This window comes from Cydia strobilella, chromosome 4 (assembly GCF_947568885.1).
Source record: "Cydia strobilella chromosome 4, ilCydStro3.1, whole genome shotgun sequence".
Classification (NCBI taxonomy): domain Eukaryota; kingdom Metazoa; phylum Arthropoda; class Insecta; order Lepidoptera; family Tortricidae; genus Cydia; species Cydia strobilella.
The window spans coordinates 21,457,161-21,469,451 of record NC_086044.1 but is presented as its reverse complement, the minus strand read 5'-3'; the positions used below and the strand labels follow the sequence as shown (position 1 = coordinate 21,469,451).

Sequence of the window (12,291 nt, the reverse complement as noted above, 5' to 3'; positions counted from 1 at the left end):
ATAAAAACTACGCCGGCTCCAACCCTACACCACGGACCCGAGAAGATTTAATTCCCTCCTAAATTGTAGGAGGGTATCCCAATATGGGACCGGCAACAAACTCGGCGGGACACATCTTTTCAAAACATCAGAATGTCCAGCATCATCCAACACTAAGGCCTCACAGTCTATGTCTCGCTTGCTCCTTTATCAGATGGACTACAGGATCCCAAGCTGGTAGTAGAGAAAAGCCATCTTCCCTATTAAAGTTTGGATATTTCTTAATCTCAATGGCCTCGCGCAGCATTCTGGGTATGTAACGCTTCTCCTTGGCAAGAACCAGAGGCTTATCAAACTTGATTGAGTGATTGGCTTTATCCATGACATGCTCACAGACTGCAGACCTAGGTCGACGGTGCCAGGCGCGCGCTCCAGGCAAACGAGCTCAGGATACCGCGGGTCAACCAGAGGTCCCACATTAAGATCCCCACAGTCGAGCGCAGGCCTGCCATTCTGCCTTTTGTCAGGGGGGTCACGGACAGGATCAGCCACATCTTGAAGCGTGCTTCTATAAAAACATATTTCAAGCCAATGAAGAAGATGTCACAATTCCTGAGGCCTGTAAAATGCAATACCCCTCTACAGATTGCAGGAGTGTACAGGCTGGACTGTGAGTGTGGCCTATCATATGTCGGGCAGACGAAACGGAGCATTTCCACTCGGGTGAAGGAACACATAGCTGATGTCAAGCACCGTCGACCTAGGTCTGCAGTCTGTGAGCATGTCACGGATAAAGCCAATCACTCAATCAAGTTTGATAAGCCTCTGGTTCTTGCCAAGGAGAAGCGTTACATACCCAGAATGCTGCGCGAGGCCATTGAGATTAAGAAATATCCAAACTTTAATAGGGAAGATGGCTTTTCTCTACCACCAGCTTGGGATCCTGTAGTCCATCTGATAAAGGAGCAAGCGAGACATAGACTGTGAGACCTTAGTGTTGGATGATGCTGGACATTCTGATGTTTTGAAAAGATGTGTCCCGCCGAGTTTGTTGCCGGTCCCATATTGGGATACCCTCCTACAATTTAGGAGGGAATTAAATCTTCTCGGGTCCGTGGTGTAGGGTTGGAGCCGGCGTAGTTTTTATCGCGTATATATATATCTTTACTTGAAAATAATTGTAGTGTATAACTAGCCTTATGAACCGATTTTGCATGTACAACCAGCCTTAAAGTTTGTAGTCTATGATTGTTCATTATTTTACTAGTATGTGGGTATTTTTGCACTTTGTAATTTTTCCTCAGTCACCCGTTGACCACGAACGCTGTAAAGGGTTCGAAACGTCGGGATGTATTATAAATTCAATATACGCGATATAATCCGTTTTCATAGTTTTATTTCATGAGTAACTATCGCGGTAACCGAAGACAAAATCATTTTACCTATGCTAAAAGTTTTATTCGAGCCATACACAGTAGATAACAGTAGTAGGATAAAAATAACAAGAAAATATATTAATTAACAATGAAATAATACAATACAAATACTCTTTATTGCACACTTAATACAGGAAATAATACAATGAACAAAGTGGCTACTTAAGAAGAGGTAAACACCAAGCGGTCTTAACGCTATAAAACAATTTCTTCCCGACAACCTTTAGAATCATCTAATGTTTAGTTACGTTTGAGGACAAGAAACGGGTCACTCTGTATAAAAATATCCATCCCAAAGCAGTTGTTTAAATTGCTTGTTTATTAATATAAAATATGAACTTTAGAAATAGTTATTTACCTACGTTACAAAGACGGAGAGTAGGAAATTCGCAACGAGTGGTGATCGTTGCGAAACACGACCGAAGGGAGTGTTTTTTATCGATACGAGTTGCGAATTACCTATTCGCACGTGTATCGTACAACGTTTTATGGTCTTTTAAATTCTCGACATAATCGCGTAGTGCTAATTGCCGCACTAGTGCGGTAAAGTAGCATCACGTGCACTGTAAAGGCAATTAAACATATTACTTATTGGGATTAATGGATATAGGAACTTAACTATCACGTACAGTAAGGTTTGTCCATATACATAAATACTGCTAAAATTAACCCTTAATTATGACTTTGAGGCCGTCGCGTAATAAAAAAATAGTTCCATAATTACGTAAAATATGACCAGATATGTTAATAATTATTAAAGAGCCAACAAATTAAAGATGTTATAAGCCGTCAGATAAATTCAAGAACATTTGCAGTTTTAACAGAAATGGGTCAAAAATGTGACGTTTTCAATCAAGTACCATATTGTCGCTTACCATAAGAAAATTGCTTGTATGTTTATACGAAAAACCTGTAAGAACGTCTTTATGGCAAGCGACAATGTGGTACCTTTTGCTTGAAAATGACACAAATAGTAGTGACAAAGTAGTCTAAAAAATTAATATATGACGCCGTTAGCTGGTTGGGTTGGCAGGACGACGTTCGGAAGTCGCGGAGTAGCGTGCAATTCTGGATGAGATTAGCCCAGGACCAGGAAAAGTGGCGTGCCTATGTAGTGGCTATGGCAGTGGGCAACAGTCTTAAATGATGATGATGATATTACGGGGTTATTTCGCAAATGAATGGGCTTGTCCAAAAGCACGCAGCGTCGTTGAGCTTTCCGTTCCTGTGGATGGAGCCGCAGGACTCCTCCAATATTCCGTCACCGTTGCTGGGCTCTTTAGAATCCCAGCCTTCGAATCCGGCGTCGGAGAGCGTTTCACCTGTCAACGAAATAAAACAATCCTGTGAAAATCCTCTACAAGTGTGATCCTGTATTGGCTTTCCATCTCTTATGAATTGTTGCTACTTTGTATTAATAGCTGTTGGATCTCCAAAATATAAATACATAAGATTTCGTTTTAGGTCAACATTTCAATCTACTATTTTCGTTTATAAAAAAATGTAAATGAGGAAAAACAAAAACACCCTATTTTCTATTTGTGAGACCAATTATGATTTTGTTAATGGTAGCTGTAAAACCGTGAGGGAGGCATGTAGGTTCAAACTACGCGACTAGTACAATAAGTTTTTCGGAATTCATGTTATAGTGTCACAAGTATCACCAGTAACACCAGTAGGCCGAGCACATGATTGGCGCGACAGTATCTCGCCGCGAGATAGACTACCCGTCTTCTACTAACTTTATGAATTAAAGGGGAACGGGTAGTCTGTCGCGGCGAGATACTCTCGCGCCAATCATGTGCTAGCCGGGCAGTCCGCAGCACCCGCAGCCCGGGAGACGGCAGCTCCGTGAACTGGACGCCAGCGGCGCGGCGAGCGGCAAATCAAGGCTATTCATACATTACGCTCGACGCGACCAAATGTATGAACGTCCTTGATTTGCCGCTCACCGCGCCGCGCGCCGCTTGCGTCCTTCGCGGCCTTTCACCATTCGCCAGGAAAACATCATCAGGCAATCTGACGTATACATATTTGCTTTAAAATTTCAAGGTGTTTTTAAATGGTCCAGATTCCTTACCGCTCGTCTATGAAAAGAGGTCTAATATCCTAATACTACATCTCGCATCCGCATCACGCATGAATTGCTTAACATAAATCTCATCATCACTCACCATATATAGTCGCCCAGACGCCGTCATAAAATTTGCTAAAACCAACAAAGGCCTGTCTATCTTCTTTTGCTCCAGTAATCGTGTCCGCGTATTCATCGTAAAGCTTTTCGAGCACAGAAGACTCGGTCTTGCTGTTGATGACGGCCAGATGTCCGCCCTCGGCGTGGCAGGCGGCCAGAGCCTTGCGCCAGGTCTTCGCTTGGCCGTGAAACTTGTAGCAGCTGCCGGTGCGGGGCTCCCATTCGTAACCTGGCAGAAATCCACATTGAATCCTCAAAGGAATACGTATGGCAAACCTTAAAGATATAATCAGAAAGTTGGCGCTTGAAGTCAAGATGTCTACGATCGCAAATAATTTGCTTGATCTCACAACAGCTATACATCTTTCTGCCTTTAACTGCCCTGTTACAACGTAGTACCTATCTAGATAGGAAGCTTCGGCGATATCTGGTTCTAAGTCAAGTTTGGTATCATTTTCAACTAAATCAAAGATGTAGGTAGACCATAATATATCTAAATCGGTTCAGCGGTTATTGATTGCCTATACAAACTTCCACTCCCCTTTTCACACCCTTAAGGGATATTTTTTGGGAAGAAAAAACTATTCCATGTTGTTCCCCGGGACTCGAACTATCTCTATACCAAATTTCAACTAAATCAAGTCAGCGGTTTAAGCGTGAAGAAGAATTAAAAAAAAAAAAGGTTTTTTTAGTTTTATATTTTTTACTTCAGAATGGTGTCAATAAATGAATTTAACATCCCTGATTTATACGAAAACGATACCAAACTTGGCCTAGTAGCTTAACTGATGTAGATAAGATAAAGTTGAGATCCCCCCCCCCTCACCACACCCTAAATTCATGATGTGACATGTCTCACCATTTCTGCCGCATGGTGTCCCACCGTTGCTGCCGCAGTTATGAGTGCTCTTGCTGCAGAAGTAGGGCAGTACTCTAGTGCAGCTGACGTGGGCCAGTGCGCCCGCGCCGGTCAGCGCCAGGCAGTCCCCGGTGTTGTCCGGCTCATCGAAAGCCCAGCCTAGGCTGTCAGCAAGATTTTCTCCTATCGAACAACATGTATTAGACACATAATATACAATACTTTTGTATTCACGGAGCTACATATTTACTGTAGCATTACTCACACTCCAGGCTAAATAAAGTGAGGCCCGCTTCTGTGCTAGAGACATACAATTTTGAAATAAGTTTTATTAGTTTACTAGTTTAGTTTCTAACCAACAGTAAAAGGTAAAATTGTCATAAGGCAAAATTATCCAAGTGAAGATTAAATTGTACTGGCAAATAAGTAAAGAACTAAGGTTCATTAAGTGGAATAACTTTTCATCTAATCTCCCCTTTAAAAAAAGTTGGCAAGTGATTGAAATGTGCCCGTGACGTGATTCTCTGAATCACCAACTGGATAAGCGACACTCGATGTCCATTCGATGCAGAAAAATCTGGCGATTTCAACGATGTATATAACTCAATACCTCTAAGACTGTCGCTTATCCCATTTCTCCTTTCCAGCGTCAATATTGATTTGATCAAAAGAGGCAGGCTTCACTGAGTATTTTAATTGTGTGGTAAATAGGTACATAGAAAACACTTGGGTAATCCACTTACCGTTCAACGATTTAAAGTCTCCCTTAGAGAAACGGTTCGTAGCTCCTATGAACACGTTGTTTGAGCCAAAGTTGTTTTTGTCCATTGCGCTTTTCATCGCCTGCGTAATGGCGCTGGACGTGGGGGTCGCTAACACCCCACCTGCAGAAATACACATGATTGTACTGATTGTTGAAAAGCCAACAATAAAATAGTTAATAGTACATTATTGTCGAGTGACAGAAAAAAACGTATTGCGTGACGAGGTACTGTCCGCGCGCCAATTCCGTGCATTCGGAAGTCGACGAAGTGGGGGGGTGTGCGCCGCGCCCGTACGTACAAAATGACACCACTCTGTCATGACGCCCAACATTCCTAACATTCCTCAGCCGTGCACGGAATTTGCGCGCGGACAGTAGTTGCCACGCCGAGGCTTGTTGAATTCCATTATTGTAATATCCGCAACGCCTGCGCCCGTGCGGTAAAAATTTGACACTTCATAATACGTGTGACCCTTTTAATAGTTATTTGTTTTACAAGGGGGCAAAGTTGTTGTTTAACCTCTCGTGCTAATATTGATACCCGAGCGAGCGAAAGATTCCAAAATTGAACGACGAGCGTAGCGAGTGGTTCGTAAAATGGAATCGACCGTTACGAGGGTTTCAAGGCACGAGGGTTAAACAAATTTTGCCACCGAGTGAAACAAAAATTTTCACCACACCAACACAAGGAAAATCAAAACAAATTAAAAGCAAATCGATTCAAAATGAATGTTATTGAATATGCACCTATCATTCAAAATCCTCATTTCAAAGTCAATTATACCAGCAAACATGAGAAAACAACTCAAAATTTGCATTTGATTACTTTGCCTCACATAAAATGCAATTTTCTTATCAGTTTTTGAACAATCAAGAGATCCTTTAACAGCTGGTGTGGTGAAAAACAATTTTAGTATGTATGTTGACACTTCTTGTTTTTTATTTACGAAAATGATGCGGCCATTTTCAAGCATGTTTGTTCAGTTTGTTGGAAATATATTTGTTATAAATCTCGCTCATTGCCTTGCTTGTGTAGAAAATATATTTTCTACTTGATCATAATTATTGTGAAACGCTGGGGCCGTGGGGACCAAGCGCGCGTCGGCTCTACAAGGACCTAGCGACGCGCCTTATAGACGTCACAGGTGACCAGAGAGCTGGTCAGTATTTTGCTCAAAGGATAAGCATTGCCATTCAACGTGGCAATGCGGCCAGTCTTCTGGGCACACTGCCCATTGGCAGTGACTTGGGGGACGTTTTTTTAATTATAAAGCCTTTACCTTAAGTTTATTTGTAGTTTATAATATTATTACTTTTAAGTTTATTTATAGTTTACTGTTAATGTTATTAATAAAAGTGTGTATTATTGCGATAAAGTAATGTTATAATTTCTAAGTCTTGTTCACCTTCGAGTTGGCAGCGTACGGCGGCGTCTGACCAGGTAGCGGGTATGAGGTGCAGACGCAGCCATGCGTCCGCCTCGCGCACGTACTCGTCGGTGAAGATGGCGGGATCGCCGTGGCCGGCTGCATGCTGCCAGCCTGCAAATAGATGTTAGGTAAAAAAGGGGTTCAAGGCCCGGATTGCTAAAGAACCCGGGAACCCGGGTTCCAATCCGGCCTTCACCACTGGAGGGCTTCGTCACTTTGTTTCACTCAAATTTGTTTAACCCTCGTGCCTTGAAACCCTTAGAAGATTCCACTCTTAGAACCACTCGCTATACCCGTAATTCAATTTTGTAATCTTTAGCTTGCTCGGGTATAAATGTTAGCACGAGCGGTTAAACAACAAACTTTGCCCCCTTGTAAAACAAATAATTACATGTCTGTCTATAGGTGTTAACAATGTGTTAACTAATCAAAACTTGTTGTTTTTGCGATTGCCTGTGCAAACGGTTCCGCGCCCCCGCTGCGCTCCTCCGCGCCGTCTGGCCGCCGCGCCGCGTCCGCCCGGTCAAGGTCGTTCGATTCTAGGGTTGCCACCTTTTTTCTTTACACACATAGTATTTTTGTCAAAATATTGAAAAAAAAAATAGTATTCACTGGGAAAAATAAAATAAAAAATAGGACGCCGATTTGAGGTTTGAGGCGAATTAAAAATCCAATTCGCATACGATGTGATATCGGTGACATTTGTATTACCCTTTCTTGAGTTATTAAAATATAGTATTTTTCATACTATATTGTTCTTTTATAATATATAGTACAATTGACTAAAATATAGTACGATACTATATATTATAGTATGGGTGGCAACCCTATTCGATTCTGAGATTCACCGCAGGCGCCCTAGTAAGATACGGTAATAAGGCCGACAATGAAACTTATATTTTATGAAATAACATATGTTCCTGAACATACACTATAAATAGGGTTGCCTTTTTAATTAATTTTTGAAAACAAAATTTTTTTTCGTCAAATTTCATCGACTTGCCGAACGAACTCTAACTTCTAACTTCTTGTTTCTACCTATACAAGTTATGGGTTATGGGTCATTCTCAGTTTTAGTATTCTCAAACTAATTGCCACAACCCTTTTGATTTTTTTATCTTAAATAACTTTGACCAAAAAAAACTACGTGTGGGCAGCGACTACTTTATAGCTTTATAGTGAGTATAGTATCTCAGATGATTTTATTGGACTCGGGCCCTAATCTGTTAAACAAAAGCGTTTGTTTCTTTTAAAGGGGCCCACTGACTATCAGTCCGCCGGACGATATCGGCCTGTCAGTTGTTCGGAACTGTCAAATTTTTGTTCTAACTGACAGGCCGATATCGTCCGGCGAACTGATAGTCAGTGGGCCCCTTAAGAGCGGTCTTCAGCATGTGCCAAGTTCACGTGCTAAAGCTTAAAACGTAGCAGTATTCAGCATTGATCTCTAATAAATACTTATTTACAATTGTCTTCCAGGGGCCCATTTCTCAAACGGTATTAGACTAATAATATTGGTCCACGAACTGTCAAGTCGTATGGGTTACCATGGCACTAATAATACTAGACTTATACCGTTCGAGAAATAGGCCCCAGCCCAGCTGACATAATAAACGCGCCCAGCGATGCAGTTTTTTATTAAATTTGGCTTGTTATACAATTGACGAATACTTTGAAATGATCTCATTATATACTTAGTCATAATATATTTTTGTACCTGACATGTAAAATACCATTGATTTTATTATACATTTCTGATTCTGATTATGATAGGTGGCAGAATACATAATTAAGTGGTAAGTGCATGCCAGAAATAAAGAAGATTAAAACAAAGCTAAAATACATACATACATACATACATATAATCACGCCTATTTCCCGGAGGGGTAGGCAGAGACCACGGATTTCCACTTGCTACGATCCTGACATACCTCTTTCGCTTCCTTCACTTTCATAACATTCCTCATACACGCTCGCCGGTTTAGGGTGCTCTTGACCTGGCCTTTCTTCAGGATTTCCCCGATCTGATCAGAGAAAGTCCGCCGAGGTCTGCCCCTTCCAACTCCCGTTTCTACCTCTCCCTTATACACTCTCTTTGTTAGCCTTCTTTCACTCATTCTTTCCACGTGTCCAAACCATCTCAACATACCTTTCTCAATTTTTGTCACTACATCTTCGCTCAGTCCACACTTTTCCCTTATCACACTGTTCCTAATTCTATCTTGTAATCTCACACCACACACACTTCTCAACGCTCTCATTTCTACTGCATTCACTTGGCTCTGATGCCTCTTCTGCCATACCCAACTTTCGCTACCATACATAAGTGTAGGCACCAGCACCCCTCTATGCACAGCCAACCGTGCCTTTTGCGACACCTTCTGGCTGCTCATAAAAGCGTTAAGTGCCCCATTCACGCGATTTCCAGCACTCACTCTCCTTTCAATATCTTTATCATGCTTACCGTTCCTAGTGAATAATGTTCCCAGATACACAAACTCTTTCACTTGTTCTACTCTTTCTTGACCAATCAAAATTTCACAGTTTGTCATATATTCCTCCTTTTCAAATACCATAACTTTCGTCTTACTTACATTTATTTTCATTCCTAAAGCTAAAGTAAAATATAATAAATGACTTACCCGCAAATAAAACATGACACAATAACCCAAAGCGGAACATTTTGAAGTCAAACCTCACGGTTACTTAACAAGTAAAAATATAAAAATGAATTTGGTAGGTAGTAAGTTATTCGTGGATTGTCTCGTATCGAAGTTGTATAGGTAAATGAGCTGCGCGCGCGCCCGTTACGAGTATATACGCCGAGGTAAAAAACTTTAAAGCCCTTCTTGGGTGTGTGCGTGTACAGTTTGCAAAGAAACGCATAAGGATAATATAATATATAAATATTTAATAACTCGCGAACGTCCCACGGCGTTCGCGTTCGCAACGAGATCGCCCACGTAGGACACTTCTAGAGGTAGCAAAGGATTGATTCGACCTGCGCCGCATCGCTTCGCTACGCGTTCGTGTTTTGTTCTCCTACGTAGTACGCTGCGTAAGATTTATTTATGGGTGATTTTTTTGGGAAATATTTGTACAAACTACACTTCTGTAAAACTTTTTATATGCAGAAGTCGTCGACTCTACTGAGTTCAGGAAATGGTGCCATATTGAATTGAATTCTAATTCGATGTTTTTAAATTTACTTCTGTGGTAAACTTATATGTGGTATTTTCTATAAAAAGGGACCTTATTGTCGATGGCGCTTACGCCATTATAAACGATGCTCCGATATAAATACAATGCCGCGCGACGCTGTGCGGCGTAAGCGCCATCGACAATGTGGTCCCTTTTCATGGAAAATGCCCCACATTGTATATTCGGGAACAACGCAAAACATACGAAGACAATTACTCGAAATCGACAAATATTTATATCTTATCATGACAGTGGAATCGTTAGTGGTCAGGAATAATCTGAAAAAATATTCTAATACTGATATAGAGCATGGTTGATGGTATGTTTATTATTAGGATTCATGTTTATTTTTAAATTATTATTACTTTAATTTTGTGTACCTATATATATGTAAATAATTTCTCTAGTTGTCAAAAATATCCACTGTTATTTGTTTGTATCATTAATAATGGTATCTAATGTAAACTCCAAAATGCATTTGCATGCTGTTGCATACAGCTGGAAAAGGTGAAACTACTGTATTTACAATAAGACATGTACACTACCCTTTTCTGCAAATAAACTTTATTCTATTCTATTATATTCTAAATATAAGCAAACAATGAGTTTGCAAACCATACGTTATATTACCGATTTCAAAAATGGAACGTCTATTCGAACACCACTCACACATTCAACAGGGGTTTTAGCACTTTTAGCTAAGTTTTTTACATATAGTATAGGAAAATCCCCCAAGGCCGAGGTACACGGCCGTATTCGAACAAATCCTTAGAGGTATCAATCAATCAATTTTTCAGGTATTATGGCTCCATCGATACTGTCGATGATTTCGCCAACGTCAAAGTGGGATCCACGTGGGATCGAATTAATATTTCTTGATTAAAACATATCGGCCATCGGCCATAGCCAGTGTACGGTAAACAATAAAATTATGGGCCTCTAGAGCTCTAGCCAGACACGGTTAGAGGTAGAAATACCAAACACGAGAGCACGACGTTGTTCGGTGGTTGTTGTAGTTGTCTCGTAAAACCGATAGCTGGATTTTACGAGAAGCACGTGGACTACCGGCCGTTGACTCCAGAATGGTTAAACACGCTTTGAGATTAATTCTCCATTCACTGCACACTACCACATTAGATTACTGTATAATAAAGCTATCGATATTACACATTAAACAATATTAATGAGCAAAGAACAAAGAAATGAATCACGAGACTACTATCAAGATGGCGATCGAACCGGAAGTCCCTTAGAGGTATAAGGATGTCACAGTGATACGATACCAATCTGTCATTGTCAAAAGTGACATTTCTTCAATTAAAAACGTCACTTTTGACACCAACCTGACAGATCAATATCTCGTTGTGACATCTTAAGCATTGTTCGAATACGGCCGACAGTTTTATCAGCAACATGCGCTAAAGACGGTGAGTATTATAAGTAAGTATAATAATATTAGTTTATTCATATAATGACAAAATTTAAAACAAATCTAGGTCGAGCATGTTTACGCCGTTTTGTTGCCTAAATGTAGGATCCGTTTCTCAAACAACGAAAACTTGCTTGTTTACTGAAAACGAGTGTGTGTATCAAGAAGAGTTATAAATAACAAGTAGGGACTTGTTGTCTGCCGATTTTTGCGGGGGCTCTTTTTTGTACAGAAAATTACAGATTAAAATTAAAATTACGTCTCCGTTATTATCCTCCTAGACATTATGTATATATATCTGGCTTTTTAGTACATTAACTTGAGTTGACCCCTAGGAAACTATTGATACTGGATAGGAATGGAATCGATTGGCATAAAAAATAGAATGTGAAAAATAAAAGTTCATTTTATTACAATTTGTATGGGAAAAGTTTTCCTCGATTTGTGGCTTTTCTAGCCGTTTATTTATTTTTGGTCCCGTACAAGCTTTGATCCTGGATAGGAATGGGATAGATTGGCATCAAAAAAAAGTTTGTCAAAAATGACCTTTTTCTCGAACCCTGTAAGTTTTTTCCAAAATCTGTAAACGCCAATGTTCATTCATTTGAAATCGAGGGAAGGTCTTCAAAGACCGTTTTCACGTAGCAGCACGGGATCTGGTAGCTGCCCTCACTGACCCATTTAGAAATTCCACCCTGTATAAAAAATAAATATATAAACATGGTGGCATAAACTAACTTAAGAGCCTAATCTAAGCAACATAGTAGGTATCTTAATAGTATTAAATCCTGAACAACTAGTGTGTTTAAATAACCTATTTTTTTTAATGATAGTACAATTATAATTTCCATAAAAGATTCCGACAGAAAGGTGTTACTATTTACTAATATCAACCTCGAAGCTCTTTACAGTAATAGAGGTTTTTTAATGAGCACCTGTATAAATATACCTAATACTCCTAATGTTTTAATTGTTGACAGGAGTGCCGCTCTCGTCTATC

The 12,291-nt window shown here is 40.2% G+C and overlaps 1 protein-coding gene across 1 annotated transcript; it reads right to left on the bottom strand.

Moving 5' to 3' along the window:
• Window positions 1–2,573: 2,573 nt before the first annotated feature.
• Window positions 2,574–9,436, bottom strand: LOC134740873 (hepatic lectin-like). Its single transcript, XM_063673526.1, has 6 exons — window positions 9,304–9,436; window positions 6,638–6,772; window positions 5,212–5,352; window positions 4,469–4,651; window positions 3,590–3,838; window positions 2,574–2,737 (listed from the first exon to the last, which is right to left on the bottom strand). Exons 1-6 carry the CDS (start codon window positions 9,341–9,343, stop codon window positions 2,574–2,576), a joined length of 912 nt encoding a protein of 303 aa, XP_063529596.1. The 5' UTR covers window positions 9,344–9,436.
• Between the last annotated feature and the right edge of the window lie 2,855 nt (window positions 9,437–12,291).